The 19,310-nt window shown below is 50.5% G+C and overlaps 1 protein-coding gene across 2 annotated transcripts; it reads right to left on the minus strand.

Annotated features, from left to right (window-relative positions):
• Window positions 1–729: 729 nt before the first annotated feature.
• Window positions 730–18,422, minus strand: LOC144369288 (uncharacterized). Of its 2 annotated transcripts, XM_078028702.1 has the most exons (12): window positions 17,682–18,421; window positions 12,664–12,851; window positions 11,492–11,697; window positions 11,050–11,255; window positions 9,862–9,976; window positions 8,346–8,461; window positions 7,950–8,180; window positions 6,752–6,866; window positions 4,348–4,448; window positions 4,065–4,181; window positions 2,976–3,090; window positions 730–1,081 (listed from the first exon to the last, which is right to left on the minus strand). In XM_078028702.1, exons 1-12 carry the CDS (start codon window positions 17,721–17,723, stop codon window positions 876–878), a joined length of 1,758 nt encoding a protein of 585 aa, XP_077884828.1. In that variant the 5' UTR covers window positions 17,724–18,421; the 3' UTR covers window positions 730–875. The 2 variants fall into 2 exon arrangements, with proteins under 2 accessions (XP_077884828.1, XP_077884829.1); XM_078028703.1 differs by lacking the exon at window positions 4,065–4,181 and having other exon boundaries at window positions 17,682–18,422.
• Window positions 18,423–19,310: the final 888 nt, after the last annotated feature.

Below are 19,310 nucleotides of genomic sequence, written 5' to 3' on the forward strand. Positions count from 1 at the left end.
AAATGTGTGCTCCCAAGGAAGCCTGTATAATTGACATCACCCAACTTGGGGAGGCAAGGGGAATGCTGAGAAGATCAGTTCTTCAAAACTCCTGCTTTTTCAGAAAACTCATTGAAAGGCAGGGTACCCACTTGCAGCCATCAGTGGTTGAGAGATGGCACAGAGGCTTCAATGTGAAACCGTGAATGCCAATCATTACAAGTGCTTCTGACACACTCTAGTGCAACCTGGGACACCCCAAAGTGCTCAACGAGAACACACTTTGTTCCTGCAAGTGGAAGCAGCTTGCATGAACTGTTTCAATCAGGAAATTCCAAGCTCTTCTCAGCAAGCACATTCAGAGCACAGTTTTGGCCCAATAGAAAAAGGGTCCTAGCAAGAGGGTCCCACACCTACGATCACCTTCATAAGGTAGCTTCCCATCTTCTGTGTGGAAGTGGGTTTCTCCTTGGCCCTTATGCTGTAGAGGAGACCACTAGGAGCTAAGCTTCACGCAGGACCATCTGACCTGGACTTTTTGCAAGCCCTATGAAGCCCTCACACATGCTCAAATGCTATAGGACTCTGCAGACCAGTCCATGCAACAGTAGACATTCATTCATTGTCTAGAGTCTACAGGTTCCTAAATGCATGGCATTCATTATCATCAAATGCACAATTTTGATCAAAAACCATCACAGTAGATCAGGTAACAAATCATCACAGTAGATCAGGTAACAAAAACATATATAGTTTAAAATAATAATATATTAATGGGAACAACAAATACAGGATAGAGTAACAACTGTGTTACTAAACAAGGTCAAAGACAATGGCAAACTATAGATTCAAACTTTGAAGCAAATAGTAATCAATGTAAATATTCCTGGGCTACCTCAGCCCCGCCCAGGCACACAGCAGCAGAATGGTTTTGCAAGCATCCTCAGGAGGGCTGGAGCCTTCTTTGCAGGACAAGAGGGAGGTTGAGGCTGGATCCACTCATCATTCTTTTGGGAGAGGCTCCCTTTCCTCAGCACGAAGTTGGGTTTTGTGTGAGGGTTCTTTGCGTAAAATACGTTGGCCTGTGCTGGAATCCTCAGCTCTGGGGAGAGAGGGGTGTACAAAATAAGGTGGCTCAGGAGGTGCTCCCTGGGACACCCCAACATCTGAGAGCCTGTGCCAGAAACGAACTGAGCCACACATCTGAGAGCTCTCCAATTCAGCACCAATACCAACAAGACAGCCTCCACAGTCCTCCCTGAGGAAGAACTAGGCAGAGCACTTCAACAGACCTAATGTCTGTTCCTACCAAAGGCTGTGGACTCCAAAACATCCCAGGTCCTCTTGCGTCTGCCAAAGCACACCACTAGGGTTTGCATCTGAAATCTCCCACAAAAGTGCTGAAGATTCAGACCCCACATGAGCCATCTTCACAGGTGGGTTTGGAAGGAAGCATTGGATGGTGAGTGCTCTGATGTCAACATGAAATTCTCATTCAAGATGAATACATTACTGGGAGGTGGGAGGGACTGGAAGAAAGGTTGAGCATGCTTGGAGGAAGACCTCAACAGGAGTGTATCCTGGGAAACAGTACCTTGTCCCTGTTGGCTCCACTGAATCCTCATTCTCCAAGTAGAGGTCCTCCTTCTCCTCTCCGTCTTTCTCTCTCTCCCTCTCTCCCAGCCTTGTTCTCTCTCTCCCAGTCTATGCCTTTGTGGCAAGGGCTGAGGAGCTCTCCACTGCCACACACTAGAGCTTTATGGACAGCCTCAGTGCACAACCAAAGAGAAAGTTGTGAAACCCAGAGAAAAGGCCTAGGATTCTCAAGTATGGCCACGGTGAGGACAGGCTGACCAGCACGGATACCACATTAGAGCCACGCTTCTGCATTGGTGGAGCCTGCTTCCATGTGAACCAGGCTTCTGAGAATGGAGGCCACATTCCAAATGCTGCCCTCCTGAGAACAATGATTCCAAAGACCAGCAAAGGGACTGCTTCCCTCCAACATGGTGTATGGCCCAGTGGTGCCATGACCCCGAGTGGGGGAATACAACAGCCAGCTTCTCCTTCCTCTGAACACCTCTTTCCTGTCGCCCTCCTCTAACCTAGAGCCTGTTCTCCAACCCTTCTGGGTTGGATGTGGGGATATCCGCTATGAATTTCTTAGGCTACCAAGGCCCCAGACAGACTTCCTCTTGCATAGACTCTACTAACCTAACAGAAGGTTAAGATAGGAGACAAGTGATCCTAGAACTCATTGGGATGGTGGTCTTCAGCATACATAGGCTGGGATAATGGCTGCTGAGGTGTTTGGCTCACAAAAGGCAACCAACCAACCAATGAAGAAGCGATGACATTATTATCAGATGAGCTCTGTGGCTACGTGCTCAGGAAGCCCTCATATGACTCTAGTTAGGGATCATAACCTGGCTATTGAAATCACACCTTGGCTAGTGGACTCAGGTGCGAAAGACCATGGAATTGATGCAAAAACAGATGATTCAAGCTGTCTCCCAAGCTGTGTTTTCTTCCCAATTTCATCCTGTTACTGCTTGCTAGAATCTTGGCAATGCTCTGCCCAGGCAGTGGTTTTCTGGTCACACAGAAGGCTTTCAATCCTACTGCTTCAGTCCACAAAATGCCAGTTCCATCTTTAGCCCATGCATTCCCATGTTCCTCTGAAACCACTCCTATCTCAGACCACAGAACCATACTGCTCCCGGAAAGAGGCTTTCCTCCTCACTCATCAATGATGTCAGCTTTGCATGCGTCTTCATGTCCTGGGCAGGGCACCTGGTGGGGAGCCGCACTAGCCACTGGGGTATACCAAAACACCTGGAGAGCTTACACCAGCAGAAGTTCAGTTGGATTTGTGCACGAGCCCAACACACCCTGTTGGAGTGTTCTTGGGGGTCAGAGACTACTCTTTGGTGCTAAGAGTTGACCTGAGTCCACATCCTGACCCTTGCTCTCTGTCATCTGATTGTCCCACTTACTCTGACGGTGAGAGATGATTTGGCCCAGCTCATATTCCTCCGGCTTCTCCTGAGTAAGCAAGTGTAGCTCGAGGGCCCTGCGGATGACGACAGGAGCCCGATCGTGGCAGGTCACCTGGAGCAGCATGGGAGAGAGGCCTTCAGGAAATGGGCCTTGAAGTGACTACTCAAGGACAGTGGGCAGGGGCATTCTGGAGGCACCTCCACTCTAAATACAAGGGCAACATCCATGACCCTACTACCTGAGGCTGACCTCCTGCTCATCGCGTGGGCTCTTCCCATAGGCTACTAGCCCAATCCTTGTACATAGGACTTCCTGGACCTGCCATTGCTCTTTGTGGAGCTGCACTTCTCTCCAAGTGAAAGGACCCCACTACCTGCATACAGATGCAATCTCATCCCACAAGTTGGGAGGGATGGGACAATAGCCTCCAAGATCCTAGGTCCGCCCGAGGATGCAGGCGGCATTGGGAATGGCCTAGGCACAAAACCTAGAGGCTTTGGTCTGGATTGCCAGGGCCCAAATCAGACCCAGGAACATGACCACACACAGGAGTGACGAAAGAGAGCCATGAGAGCTCCTGGCCTCCAGAGGCTCAGTGCTGGCTGGGGTGTACGAGGGCACCTGTTCCGGCAAGGGTGGTCATTGGGTTATCTGGACATTTAGTGTGCTTGCTCCACATCCATACTGACTCTGCAGAGAGACCCTCTCAGCTCCTTGTTCAAGGAACATGCAGAACCTCATACTGGTGTCCTGCTCCATAGAGGCCAGCATCCCATACAGGGGAACCTGCAACCTAGGTCCTGGCCTGTTCTCATCTGTCACCCATACCTGCCTCTGCCCTTCTGGACTGCATGCTGCCACCTGACACACAGACTCCCTCAGACATGGCGGTGGACAAGCTGCTGCTCTCCCTCATCTCAGCTCCAGCCCTTCACACTGACCTCTTCCTTCTTGATTCCCATCTATCCTCCTGATCATGCAGAAGCTCCAAATTCAAGAGGGCATGAGTAGTCCATGGTATTGGGCCAGTGTCTGCTCCCCACCCAGGTGTAAGCACCAGGGGACACCCCTGCTCCCAGGCTTACCAAAACAGTCTTGGCCATCTTTGGGCTTTGTGTTTCTATGTGGACACGAATTAAGCAGGTGTCTCCCACCTGCTTGTGGGAAAGCGGCCTGGAGGACTTGCAGGTTGATTCTGAGAACTGTGGGGGATGGAACATCAGCAAACCCAGAAACAGAAAGCCACCCCAGCCTGTCAGTTGGCTCTATGGGCTTCTAGCACATATGTCCAGGTGCTCAGGCTTCTTATTTCCCCAGGTGGCAGTGGAATGGCAGCACAAGTACAGCTTGAATAAGGTAGGTGTTTACCTCCTTTCCCTTGACCTCGCGGCGTTTCCTCACGATGAAATAATATTTGATTTGTGGATTCATGGACAGATACATCAGTGAGTGGTCAGGGACCTTGATTTCTGCAGAGCAAAGTGGAGAGAATTGTTAGGTGGCACTCAAGGATTAGACCACAAAACACCCACAACCCCTGAGAGTCTCTGCCAGGGCGAGCCTGCACCAGAATTGAGAGCCCTCCTATCCAGCTACAGTGCCACCAAAGACTCCCTCAGTGATTCTTCCCTGGAGAAGATGATGTACAGGATTCTAAACCAAAAGAGCACCTGGCAATGGAAACAGCACCTTGGGCCCAGAACTTCTCAGTGCAGGTTGGATCTGCCAAAGGGACACTGCTAGGATCTGCATCAGGATTGGCAAAGGCTCCTGTGCTTAGGCCTTTCTCCCCAGGGCAGCCATGCTCACACATGGGCATTCAGGGAAGCGTTGGATGGTGGGGGAATTCATCCCCTTGCCCTGCATGAATCCACTCATGGATGAATACACGGAGGGGAGGTGGTATCCATCAGAGGGGTGTTGGGCATGGACATGGGAGGACTTGAGCAGGGTGGTGCCCTGGAGAACTCTATTGTTTTCTAGGATCGCTCTCCTTCCCCTTGTTTCTCATCATGAGCTGTCTGCTTGGTACTTTTATTCTGGTTCTTGTTCTACTTCTGGCTCTTCTTTCTGTCCTGCATCTTCTTGTAGTTCTTTCTGGGTCTTTTTCCTGTTCTTACATGGTTCCTTCTTGTTCTTCTTCTTGTGTATCTCCCTCCACCCTTCCTTCTGTTCACCTCCTTCTTTTTCTTCTTCTGCCTCCTGCTCTTTATCGTGTGATCCTCTCCCCACTCAGGAGTGTCTCTTTCTCCTCCTCCTCCTTCTCCTTCTTTCTCTGGCAATGGTGGGGCGTCCTGAGGAGTTCAAATCTATCACACTCTTCTGCCCAGATGCAGCCTCTGTTCAGTAGTCCAAGATGAAATCAGTTCTCAATCAATGGCCAGGAGTGAAACCAAGACCAAAGACAAGTGACTTCCTTTCTTTGTCATTGTCACAGTCAGGAAAGACTGAATAACAGACACCGCATTCTGGATAGGCTTCTACCTGTGGTAATCAGCACCTCATCTGGACCAGGATTGCTAAAATAGATTCCACCTCCATAAAGCTTCCCCAATGAAAACAAGGTTTCCAAAATCTAGGAGAGGGCCAGCATCACTGCTACCCTCCTGCCATAAGGCATAGATGCCATCACACCTAGTGGGTTCCAGGCCCCCCGTAGTCCTCCCTTTTGACGTCTGTTACACACAAACCTCCCCTGGTCTGGAGCCTGCTCTCAACTGATGCTTGGGTTGAAAGTCTGTTTCTGAAATCACCTTTGTAGATTCTCGGTTTGGTAATTCCTTTTGACTGGCTTATTTTTTTTACTAGGGATAAAACCAGAGGCACTTAAGCACTGAGACCATTCCCAGGCCTTTTGACTTGGGTACAGGGTCTCCCTAAGTTTCTGAGGCTGTTTGGAAATCCCCATCCCCCTGCACTGCCTCCCAAGTCCCTGAGATTCGCAGACACTGCCCCTTGCCCAGCTCCTTGCACCTCAGTCTTCCTCATGTGTGAGACAGAGCCAACTCAAATGAGGCGGTGTGTGAAAATGGGAAAACTCACTTACGTGCCCGACAGAGGGTGGGTTCTACTGTGGACAGGCTGGGATGGTGGAGGCTAGGAGTGTCGGGCTCACAAGAAAGGAAAGAGCACTGGCATTGTGGACAGCTCAGCATTGTGGCCTCTGTTCTTCAGATGCCCTTCTTTGTTGCTGGAAGGAATAATAACCTGGCCATTCTGATATCTTCAGGAGATGGGCACCCAGGCACAGAGGACTTGGAATTGTTCCAAAAAGAACCCAAACAGGCTGTCCCCTGGCCTTGACTTCCTCTTCACTGAGTCCTGTTCCCAGTTGCTGCAATCCTGACATTCTTGAGTAGGCAGGACTTCTCATATCGTGGCCATGGATTGGGACCTGTGCGGCTTCCGTCCATAGCAATGCTGATCCAATCAGGACCCATGCTCTGCTCCTCTTCATTTGAAGGCATCCTTATCAGTGAGCCATAAACCAAACTGATGATGGATTGAGCCTCTCTCTGCCTTGCCCTCATCGATATTAGCTTTGCATTGCCAGACCAGGTCCAGGGGAGAACACGTTTAGGGAGGTCCAGCAGCCCCCTGGGGCTGCACAATACACCTCCACATTGGACACGCCCATCACTGCACTTGGTTTCCTGCACCAGGCCCACCACACTCTGGCTATTTTAGGGCCAAGGCCCACTTTCTCTTGGCTGTGAGTTATCCTGAGCCCACTGTGGATCATGTCTCCTCACTTTCTGATTGTCCTACTTACTGTCATGCAGAGACATCATTCTCAGCAGCTCAAAGTTGTCCACATCCTCATGCTGCAACAAATTTTGGTCCAAGGCCCTGCGGATGAGGCTTGTCACCCACTCCTGGCACGTCACCTAGATCAGGGTGGGACAAATGTCATCAGAGAATGGCTTTTAGAGGAGCTACCCAGAAGACTGTGGTCAAACATTCAGGAGAAATCTCAGCTACATATACAAGGGCACAATCTTGTTATCCTGCTACCTGAGTGTGTCCTCCATATACCCCCTGTGTTCTTGCAACGTGCTACTAGAACAATCCTGGTACAAATATCTGCCTGTACCTGCCATCTCCCCTCTCCCTGGGGAGCCACATTCCACTCAGGTCAAAGGACCAAGCTGCCTATGCGCAGACACACTCTCATCTCACTGAGATGACAGCAATGGGCCAGGGATCTGTGCACCAAGTGTGCTCTGGGATGCAGGCTGCCTTTGTGGGTGGAAGAGGCAGATGCACTGAAAATTTCGGTCCTGACTGCCACTACACAAAACAGACTCAGATACAAGAGTGTGCACTTGAGTGCTTCATGATAGCCTGGAGAGGCCCTGGGCTCTGGAAGCTCGGTGCGGGTCTGGTTCTAATGATGTACTTGACTCAGCACTGGCAGTCACTGAACATGTCTCCTCTGCAGCTGGACACCTGCAGCATTAGCGTGTCTACTGCACATCCATAGAAATTCTGCCAAGAACCCCTTTAGTTCTGTATTTACATACATGCAAAGACTGACATTCCGAAGCTGTGGCATGACCCCCCAGGTGATCCCGACCCCACATTTCCACACCTAGTCATGCTAAGGAGGTTCTCTTTCCTGCCACCAGGAACACACCCCCTCCTACACGTGTGACAAGTCACTGCCAGTTCCTCTGCTCCAACCTCACTCATTCAGAATACCAAGTTCTAGGCACTGCAGCCTGCACCCTGGACATATCTCTGCCTTCATCTGTCCACAGCACTTTCGTCTGCACTTCTGGCCTGCCAAACCCACAATACACAGGCCCACTCACCGCTGCAGCTGGGCATGCTGAGGCTCTCCCCTCTAAGGTCAAGCCCTTAAGACTGACCTCTCTCTTCTTAATTTCCCACCACAGCCCCAGGGTTAGCTGTGTCTCCTGCCTTCCACTGTGTGGACACCCAGGAGGCAGCCCTGCTGTCGGGCTTACCAGGATGCGCTTTGTCTCCCTCAGGCTCTGTCCCTCTAGGAGGACGTGGACAAAGCGGCTGTCTTCCACCTGCTCGCTGGAGTGAAGCAGTGAGGAGCTGCTACTGGTGACTTTTCTCATGCACCACTCATTGGTTTGGGTGGCCTGGGGCAATGGTCCTGCAGCCACCGCAGAGCTGCTGCTCACAGCTGCTGGGATCCTGGATGCCACTGCCACAGAAGGCTCCAAGAACTGTGGGGGATGAAAACATCAGCAAAGCCCAGCACCTGCACCCCACCCAGCCTGGCATTGGCTCTGTGGGCATTCTACAACATCCATCCAGAACCTGAGGTTCTTGTCCCCTTGGAGGATGTGGAGTGGCACCAGGAGTAAAGACTGAAGAAGGTGGCTGTTTACCTCCTTTGGCTTGACTTTAAACAACTTGCTGGCAGCTGTTTCCCGAAGAAGAAAGTTATAATCCACTCTGCCATCCAGGGCGTAATATACGTTTCCATCTGCAGGGATCCTCAGCTCTGGAGAGGCAGGGGCAGAGGCGTGGTAGGTGACACTCAAGGAATACACTACCCAACATCCCCCACAACTGAGAGCCTCTGCCAGCTCAGGTCTCACACACAGACCTGAGAGCCCCCGAATCCAGCTACTGTTGCACCAAAGACTCCCCACTGATTCCTCCCTGAGGACCCTCTATGCACAGGAGGTCCCCTACAGGAACACCTTTCAAGGAAATAGCCCCTTGTACCCCAGACCCTCTTAGTTCACGCTGGACCCACCAAAGACAAACAGCTACACTTTGTATCTAGATTGGTCCCCCAAGACTCATGTGTTCAAGGTTTTCTCCCCACTGCAGCAATGATCACAGGTGGGTTTGGGGAAAAGCACTTGATGGTGGGTGCCTCCACCTTGCCAGTGGATTCATCCACTCATACAGGGCTACACTAATTGGAGGGGTATGGTTTGGAGGTGTGTTGAGCGTAGGTGGAGGATGTCCACAGCAGGGCTGTGCCATCCAGAGATATATATTTCTCTTGAGTTCCCCACTTCTGCATTTTCTCCTCATGAGTATAATTCTCATTCACATTTTTAATCAATTTATTGTTATACTTCTTGTTCGGCTTGTGTTTCTCCTTCTTGTTCTTGTTCTTCTTCATCTTCTCCTCATGCTTCTTCTTAAAGTCATCTTGACCTTCTTATTCATGGTCTCCTCCTTCAACTTATTTTCATTCTTCTACTCCTCCTTCTCCTCCTCCATGTCCTCCTTCTCCTCGTCCTCCTCATCCTTGTCCTCCTCCTCCTCGTCCTCCTCCTCCTCGTCCTCCTCCTTCTCGTCCTCCTCCTCGTCCTCCTCTTTCTTCTTCTTCTTCTCTCTCTCTCTCTCTCTCTCTCTCTCTCTCTCTCTCTCTCTCTCTCTCTCTCTCTCTCTCTCTCTCTCCAAGGAGAGTTTACAAGCTGTGAAGGGTTCTATTCTACCACACTCTTCTCTCTAGAAATGGCCTCTGGTCCTAAGTGGACTCAGTTTGCAATGAATAGAAAGATTGGAAACCAGAAATGATTCTTCATTGAACTGCTTTTCTCATGTACTCAACTAGGTCAGGAGAGGTCGCCAAAGTAGGCACCCTGTGGTTGTCTGTCTTCTTTGACACAAGACAAAGAAGCCTCTCTTCTTGGCCCCTTGTGGATAATAGCTTTGCAATGCCTCCTCAGGCCAAGGAAAGAACACATGTTAGGCAGGTCCACAGCCCCTGGGGAACATGAAGAACCTGCAGATTTATGCCCCATCATTACACTTTGTTTTATGCACAAGTCCTACCATACTCATCCTGGGCACTGGGTCAATGCACACTGTGTTTTGGCTCCCAGTTATCGTGAGCCCACTGTGACTCACTGCTCCCTACCCTCTGATGGTTCCACTTACTCTGATGGTTCGAGAGAATTTGCAGAAGCTCATAGTTTTCTGGGTCCTCCTGCTGGAGCAAGTGTGCATCTAAGGCCCTGCGGATGATGACTGGAGCCCTGTCCTGGCAGGTCACCTGAGCAGGGTTGGAGAAAGCTCATCAGAGAGGGAATTTGGGAGTAGCTACCCAGAGGACAGTGCTCAAGGACAATCAGAGACAAGTGAGCTCTCAACACAAGGGCACCATCTTGATACCCTGCTACCTGAGGCCTTCATGTGATCATGTGGGGGTCTTCCTATGAGCCTCTAGTCCAATCTTGGTACAAGAGTTTGCTTCAACCTGCTATGCCCTACAGGGACAAGGGAATAAGGACCAAAAGGCTTTGTACAGACACACTCTAGTCCCATCAAGATGGGAGGAATGGTCCAGTGCACTTCCATATCCCTGCTCTGGTCTGGGATGCAGCTGCATTTTTGTGTGGACCAGGCACAAACCCTAGTTGCTTTGGTCCTGACAGCCAGGGCACAACACACACTAGGACTCTTTAATGATAGGCATGGAAGCTGCTGGGCTCGAGAGTGTCAGTGCTTGCTAGGGTGTCAGGAGGTTCGGACCCAGCAGGTGCAGTGGTTCAACATAGCTCCCCTGGAGGTGGACACCAGAGTCTCATGATGGATACTCCACACCCAGGAAAATTCTGCAGAGAGAGCCGCTAAATCTCTATTCACATACATGCAAACTAGGACACTAATGGGCCCCTCCAAGGCCCCCAGTTCTCTGTGACCCACACCTACCCACCCTAATCATTCTACAATGGCTCCCTTCCCTTCAACCAGCAACATATCCCCTCCCACACACAAGAAAATGACTGCCAACTCCTCTGCTTCAACCTCCACGGTTCAATATACTCCTCCTCATTACCAAGGTCAGTAGAGGATGGCCTGTACCCTCGATATTTCTCTGACCTCCTCTGAACCCAGCACTCACTCCTGCACTTCTGACCTGCACACCCCAAAACACGCAGGCCCACTCGCACCCAGACCTGGCATGCTGCTGCTCTCCCGCCTCTCTCTTGCTCACTTTCTGCTCTCCTTCCTGACCTTCCAGAAGCTCCAGTTCAAGAAGACAGGCCTAGTCCAAAGTGTTTGCTGTGGACTCGGTCTTCCCCACTGTGGGCTCCCAGGAGACTCCCCTGCTCGAAGACTCACCAGGATGCTCCTATACTGTGTTGTCCTTTCCTTTTCCAGGTAGACGTGAATGAGGCACCTGCCTCTCATCCGCTTGTTATATTGGGGCCTTGGGGAGGACCGAGTAGAGACCCCTGATGTCCTGGACTCCGGCTCTGCCCCTTCCCTGGGAGAAGGCTCTGGCTCTGGGGTTGGCTTAGGAGCCGTGACAGGAACTGAGCTTGTAGCTAGAGGAGAAAAGATGCCAACATGACTGCCTTGCCCTGACCTTCCCACAGACAGACAATACCCCTGCTGCCAGGAAGAACTCAGGCCCTTAGCCCACACAGGACCTCTTTGCAGACTGGGGTCACTTCCTGAATGGACAAAGGCTTGTCCTAATTTCCAGCCCAACACCAGGCATACAGACACCCTGCAGTGGGACAAGAGTCGGACCTTTCCTCATATACCCTTAGGTACTCACCACAGTCCACCTGGCTCTCAGGCTTTGCCTGGCTTGATTTGCCATCTTCAATTGCGGCCAGGAGGTGGTGTGCTTGGTGTTCCAGGTTCAAGCCTCCCAGCAGGAGCCACATGGATAGCAGCTGCTGCAGACTCAGAAAGCCTGGAGGCTGATGGGAAGCCTCGGAGTAGAGGTTCACCCAGGTCCCCAGGAAGGAAGGTGAGGCACTGTGGGGAGGAAGGTGTGGAGTAAGCAAAACCCTGGCCTTGCCTTCACCACGGCCTCCAGAGAAAACCTCTGACCCTACACTGGGGAGAGCAGTCTTTCCTCAGCCTTCCCAAGTCAAATCACCTTGCAGGTCCCTATTCTGGAAACAGGAGCCCACCCTCTTGACCCCAAGCCCATTCCATGTTGAAGTTGGTCCAGGGGTCCACCATAGTCACTGAAGAGGACAACGTGCACTTATGCCCCATGGAGTCAAGGATGCAGTCACATGTAGGATATGTACTCATGGCACCTGGGGTTTGAGGCTGACCCCCATGAAAAGGGACAAAATGGCAGTCATTTGCACCCTATTTTTCAATGAATTATGAAACGTGACTGGAAACGTGTCTTCACACAGTGGGTGCTTTCTCCATGTTCATCAGTGAATGAGCCCAAACTGCTGATTCTCACATATCTCTGGGTGTGGGAGCCGCCAGGTCCAAAGCCCCTGTCCAGCTATGTCCCAGCTAGGATGCTCTGTCCCACTATGAAAATTAACATGTCTTTATTAACCCAAAAGTGCTTTTCCCAAGGCCTGAGTTTTGAGACGCCTCTGGCACAGATCTACATTCTTCACAAAGCCAATATCACACCAGAAAGACCACCTGGCCTCGCTGAGTCCACCTGGGAATGAGCTCAGTGCACACCATTGAGCTGTGGTGCCCAGTGTGTGGGGACTGCTCCACGGACCTCTGTGGATCAGCTGGAGTCAGGATGGTTTCTCTGCCTGAGAGGGGAGTTCACTCCCCTTGCAAGGCTGTGGCAGGCACCTCCAGGACTCGTCCCATTTGGGACTGACATTCCACTATGAGTGTGGTCCTCTATCTCATTAGGTATCACAAACCTTTGGGTCCCTGAGAGGTACATGGCAGCCCCAAGACCCAGGCATGAGGGGGCTACACACTTGGGCTTGGTGGTCTGGTGCTTACCTTGGGAACAAGAGATCCAGCACCTGCTGGGTGGGGATGGAATCCCAGGAGATTAACCCCATGTTGCTGCTGAAATGTAGGTTCCTCCCACAAATGACAGGCAGGAGCTCATTCCTAAGCTGGTCCTGCCTGTAAGGTTCAAGGCTCTGTACCCTGAAGGGCTCCTCCGTGTTCTCATCATTTTCACCCTGGGTTGGGACCAAGAATGTTGGTTTAAAATGGAAATGGTGACAAACAGAAAAATGACTTGTGCCAATACACTAGAGTCAAAGCACAATGGGACAGTTCCCATCAGTAGAAACACACACACACACACATACACACACACACACAGTCAGAATAGGAGTCCTGGGCCATTCATCAGGGATCAGATTAGAGGGCCTGCTGGGCTCACCTGCCCTGTGCTACTCACTGTTACTCTTGAGCTCCTCTGGGACAATCGCCAGAGGCTCTGGCGTCTAAGATGAAGCCTCACCCAGTGCATCCACAAAAGGGCTAGTTGGCCCCCCTGAGATTCCTGGGAGCCTGAGGCTCGGCATTGTTTGCAACCACAGGAGAACATCCTTCTCCCTCCAGTTTCTCCAACCAAATGAGCTCGGATGGCTTGGTCAGTTAAGTGGGTGCCTGGATACCAGGGTTCCATGTTCTGTTTGATCCATTGTCAAGGCAATGATGTCATTTCCTGTGCCCATACCTGAGCCTCTTTTCACATAAGACCACTTTCAAAAGCCCTATGAGCTGCTGATTTCTCCTCCATGCCTAAACATCTCAGGTGCGCAGGTAGGTGTTCACCAAAAACTACCCAAACATCCCCACCAGCATCTGCCCTGCTTGGTGCCACTAGAGTTCCAGCTTGGAGCCTTCAAAAATGCATTCACAACCAGTCCTTCCCTCTCAGCAGCTTTTGGACCCTGGTCCCATCATTGTGCAACTCATGGTGTGCCCAGTCTTTTCTGGAAAGTAGGGTAGCATCTAATCTCTAGGGTTTATTGTGTCTATTGGCCCATAACACCCTCTATTCTCTCTGAAACCAGAGATGGGACTCACAGGTGGCTAAAGCACAAATGTAGAGATGGGACAATCACAAGAAGGGGAGAGACAAAGAATGCACCCCAACTCAATCAGGCCTGTGTCCCACACAGGGACGTGGCCAATGTCCGTCCCATCGTGGCTGCAGTTCCCTCTCTACACCATGGCAAGTTGGAGGGGACTGAGATGCAGAGGCTGCTCCCCTCTGCCATACAACTTCCCAAGGCTTCTCCTAAGATTTCAAAAGGGCCAAGTGTGTCTAGTGTTGGGGTCTCACAGAGACTCCGAGGTACCACAGCATCCTGCTGCCCAGAACCGGTTCACCCCTCACCTCAAGGGGGCTCAGCCTCTGGATTCATGGGAATTGAAGTGGGTACAGGTGATGGGATATCACCTCCAAGACCGAGTTATGCCAAGTCCATGACCCCTGTCTGCATCCCTGTCTCCAGCACCACTCCCGTCTCTCTCTTTCCTCCCCAGAGCAAACAAATCCATTTAGCAAGTGTGTCCTGGGATAAAGACATGACAGTCACCCATCCTCTCATTGCAAAAACACTGAGGCTCAGCCAACATGGATCCTACCAGGAACACAGGCATAAACTCAGAGTCCGATCCTCCCAGCCGAGCCTCAGTGGAGCCTGGACTCCCAGCCTCCTGAGTCAAGGAAACAGAGGTGCCTAGCCGAGCCACCTTGGATGCAGCCGCACACAAACTGAACTCATCAATGCCCCTCGCTCTCAGTTGTGAGTAAGAGGGGAGGTGGTGTTTCACAACCCTGGACATCAAGTGCAGTCTCCAGGCTTTGGGGTGTGCCCTGGCCTCTCTCTATCTGCCCAGGCCCTCCAACTCACACTGGCCTTTTACCCAACCTCCTCCTAGGGCCAAACTCAATCCTGCCTCTCAATTTCTTCTGCCTTCCCCAACACACTGCTCCGCAAAATGAGCAGGGCTGGCTCTCTGTTATCATGCTGGTGTCAGCAGCAATGCCACCCCACTGACATCATTCTGAGTCCCAACCTAGGCACTCCAGCTGTCCTTGCCACGTGTGGCCCTGTTTGGGCTCTGGCTCTTGCTCTTTTCTTTCATGTGCATGTGTTTTGAGGTTTTGAGTTTCTCCCACTGCAGAACTGCAGCTGTGGCAGGGTAGAGCTCATGAAGGTGACATTCTGAGCCACATCCAATCCCATCAGGACTGTGAACTGGGGTGATGCTGGAACACAGTGATGAGTGAACACATGGGAGGTGGTTGGACCCACCTTGCCTCTGAGTGGTTTCCTTTCAGGACAGGAATGTAGGGATGGGAGCCCCTGGCGTGGGATGCTTTGCACAAGGCGTGACCACGGGCTCTTTCCTGGCAAAAACTGGCTCCACTCAGCATGGAGAACACTGTCATTCCTGGTGGCTAACAGCAGCCCTGGACCCCAGAAAGGAACCCACACTCAAGATTAACGTCTGAGTGTGCGTGTCCTCGAGGAAATGAGGTCTCCTGATCCCAGGTGCAAAGGGGTAAGTCCTCTAACTCCAGGGGCCATGAAGGGACATCTGAGTTTCCCTTGTCCTTCTTTCCCTCTCTGAACCCATGGTGTCCTCACACTAACCACAGTTAGGACCCTGGCCTCATTCCCCAGTTGGGATCATTAGGCTCCATAAAGGACAGTCTCTAAGATGCTCAGTAAACCACCACCCTCTGCACAACCCATAACCCTATTCACCCAAGAGGCAAGAGGATTTCTATTCAGGAAAACCAGGAAAGGGAGAGCCTTTCTCAAGGACACAAGGACATTAGTGAGTGAGGGAGTGATTAATGGATGGAGAACTATTTCCACCACCAACTTCCAGGAGCATATATGGCCCTTTGGGCACAGGTACGAACCCTTTTTTTCCAATCAACTTTTTCAGAGAAGTGAGGCTGCCTTCTAGATGGCACCTCCACACTAAGGGGGTCTCCTACTTCTTCCACATGTACATATTGCAACGGGCCTCCCACTGTGCATCTGAGAACACTCTGTGGGCATCTGTAGCCTTTCAAGACCCCAGAAACCATGCGGGCACCCCAGCACCAGCAGAGCATTTGTGCACATCACAACAATCACCCCGGGTGAGAACTCTCCGTTCCACTCTGTACTAGGCCCTGCCATCTGTACTGATCAGTCCAACCCCTCTCCTTCCTGTTTCTTGATTATACTACCATGGTTCCCACACATGGATGCCAGGGTGCTTGTGGCCCCCCCAACCATTTGAGTTCCGGGAACAGTGGAATGTGTTTGGGAACTTCTGGATGACGGGAAGTCCCACCCTCCAGGGTTTCATCTTCAATGTAATGAGTGCAGAGGGAGCCAGGAGGGCTCTGTCAGGTAGAGAGAGGTGGGAGCTGATGGAGCCTCAACTAAGGGCCCAGGACTCTGGGTTCAGAGCTGGTGTTATGTGGAATTGTTGAGGGACGTGAAGAAAACCCAGCTCACTGTACACAGAGACAGCAGATGCCCTCACGTGGTCAGGCTGCTGTGCTAATCAGAGCCCCAAGATGTTCCACAGGTGTGGAGGTGGGGAACCCACGTGCCAGCCCAGGCTGTTCCAGAGCACCTCTACCTGGATTCAAAGCACGTGACTCTGCATCAGAGTCCTCACATCAATGTATCCCGGCCCCCCACCCCAAAAGTTCTCTCAGAGACAGTGAGGTTCCACTGCTCTGGACTTGCCCTTTTCTCTGGGATTCTGGGGGCCCATTAATTAGGAGGTCACAACAATTCTCAGCACACAGGCTGAGCCTACTGAGATCCCAGGAGTATCCAGGCATTGCTTCTATTTATAGTCCATCATGTCCCACGACACTCTGGACACGTATTGCACTCACCTAAAGAAACCACCAGGCCCAGGGCCTTCGTGCCACTGGCCTGCAGACACCTGGAGGAACAGGCAACCTATAGGCTGCGTGGAACCAAAGACCCTAGATCCTGGGATCCCAGCTGGAAACACAGCTCATGTGCACACAGTCACCACTGTCACTGAGAGTGCAATTGAAACACCCGCAGAGTTAGCAGTGGACCTGATATGCCCACGAGTGGGGGTGAACTGCATCCCTTGAAAATGATCGTGTCCAGAGAAAGGCAAATTTTGTAGGATTTCACTTATCTCAGATTCTCAATTATCAGGTTCATAAAAAGATAAAGTACAATGTTCTTTTCCTGGGCCTCAAGGGCACTAGAATTCCGCATTGATGGCAAGAGTATGTCCACGTGAGTTCTGGAGATGCATGGTGGTGACGCCTATACACCAACATGAACATGCTTAATGCCACTCAACTGTGTCCTCCAAAATGGTTTAATTACAAAACGGATGTTCGGTGTCAATTACCACAATGTAAACCCTTGGGAGACTGCTGATTGACTCATCTTAGCGTAAGTCAATGAATAAAGGTCCTCAGGTGTCAAGCTACAAAATGGGGGATGAGCATGGATGAGGATGGGCGGGAATATCCTCCCCCTCTAACACAATTAGGGAAGGATGTGCTGCCCTCAAGTGGCTGGGGGGCCTGGGATCCTGCCACAGAGGGGGATTCCAAACCTCACATCCCCTGACCCAGGCCAGAAGACCAGGTAGAGTCCAAGGACCCTGGGGCGGCCCAATGGCAATAAAGGTCAAAAGGAACTGGGATCTGCCTGGACCCTCAATCCCCTACTCTGAGCAGGGCTGCATGACGAGGCCAGAGGCCATCCACAGCAATCTGCCTTTACAGGAAAACAGGGACTCCAGGCTGCCTCTGGCTCACTGAATCAAGGTGGTGTTTGCATAAAGAAAGACCACTTCCTCACATTTGACCAGCAGCTCATGCGCTGACAGCACAATGGCTGGCTTGACTCAGGCCCTGAGAAATGAAATAGAAAATTCATAGCAAACCCATCTTTAGCTCTTCCACATCATCAGGGGGTGTGATTCATTTCCATCAACAAAGATGTCTGAAATGATGCCTAAACATGCTGGGGACTCACCTCCGTGTGGAACTTTTCAGGAAAAAGGGGATCAAATCTCATGAAGCAACTCTTCTCTCCTCTAGCCCATGGGCAATGCAAGGAACCTGCATGTTACCAGAGGCTCACTCTCTCTTCTCATGTCTTCTGGAAAGGATTCATGAATGCTTCCTTCAAGGTGAAGCAGAAGCCTGCATTCCCAGCTGCACAGAAGTGTTTGACGGCAGTGTCTCCCTTAAAACCCAAGAAGAAAAACAGGTCATTAAACAGGCACATGGATTAGAGTACATGATCAATGATCCCTCCTCCCTGAAGCCTTCCACATGCCCACCTTCCACATTCACAGAGAAATGCTTGGCCATTCTCAAGACCAGGAGACCATGATGCTCATCACCAGGAAGTCAATAGGAACATGAACAGAGCAGCATGGATTGCACAAGGTGGCACACCAAGGATCTGCAGCACAGCTGCTAGAACACCAGAGCTGAACTTCAGTATTGACTTTCTGCCACCTGCCGAGTACGATGGTAATGTCAAGCACAACATGCAGATATGCAAGTAGTGGGTGACACGGTGCATCCATTCACAGAAGTGGGCAACATCTTCATTGGAACAAGGAAGTATCTTATCCTTACTCATCAAAATCATCACAAAGAATAAAATGGATGCAAGACTTCTCATTTCACTATCATGTAGCTGTTGGAATTCCCTATTAAATAATACCTCCTCCAAAATAAAAAATATCTCAGACATGTGTCAACTATTCAATGGATGACATTTTAAAAACTAGGCCTTTCCTTCATATTTATGTATGCTATAGCCCTGCCTAAGGCTCTTTGAGAAAGGAGCACATAGAATTGGATCTTTGAAAATCTCACATTTGCCGATAAATATTACCGACAATGTCAGGCATGGCAAAGTGAAAAGTGGGCCTTTGGATACTCAGAGAATGCTATGTTGTGAGATTGGTGTCTCTGACTCATAGACAGCATGTGGTTTCTATGAAAGCTGGTGAGGGAGCAGGAGTAACGAAGCTCATGGAACAGATGACCTCAGGGAATACTGACAGATAGGCCAAACTGGAGAACATGTTCCAGCTAACATTGGTATTTGGGCTCCTGAGCCCAGTCCTGTTTTAAAAAAAGTTGCAGACAGGCAGTGTTCATGTACAAAATGTCTACCATGTAAAAGTGGGTAATTGAAATGTCATCTAGGTACACATCTGATAGAATGGTCTGCCAACCTATGGATTTCATTCTAACAAATAAAAAGAAAAACACAGACATGAGACATAAAGATAAAACCTTGTCTTCACCAGGATGCCTAAAAATAAGTTTTATTTGCCTCATGCAAAGAGCTTTCAATAGAACTTCTGATTTCTGAATGAACCCATTCAATTTTATAATGCACAGATCATAAGGTTTTCTTTACAGAATATTCTCTTCTTCTTCTTCTTAAAGCCTCACATAGAAAATGTCTCACAGGACATAGGAGGGGAATGACCCAAAGGATGAGAGAATGGCTGGAACCGTTCTCAAATGTGCCCATGTAGCCTAAAGTTTAAAGGCACCTGATTGTACTCTAAAACAATGATGGACCTATTTGATCCATTAATTAATAAATAGCACCGCTTTACCACTTGAACCAAAT

Source organism: Ictidomys tridecemlineatus, chromosome 12, assembly GCF_052094955.1.
Source record: "Ictidomys tridecemlineatus isolate mIctTri1 chromosome 12, mIctTri1.hap1, whole genome shotgun sequence".
Lineage (NCBI taxonomy): Eukaryota > Metazoa > Chordata > Mammalia > Rodentia > Sciuridae > Ictidomys > Ictidomys tridecemlineatus.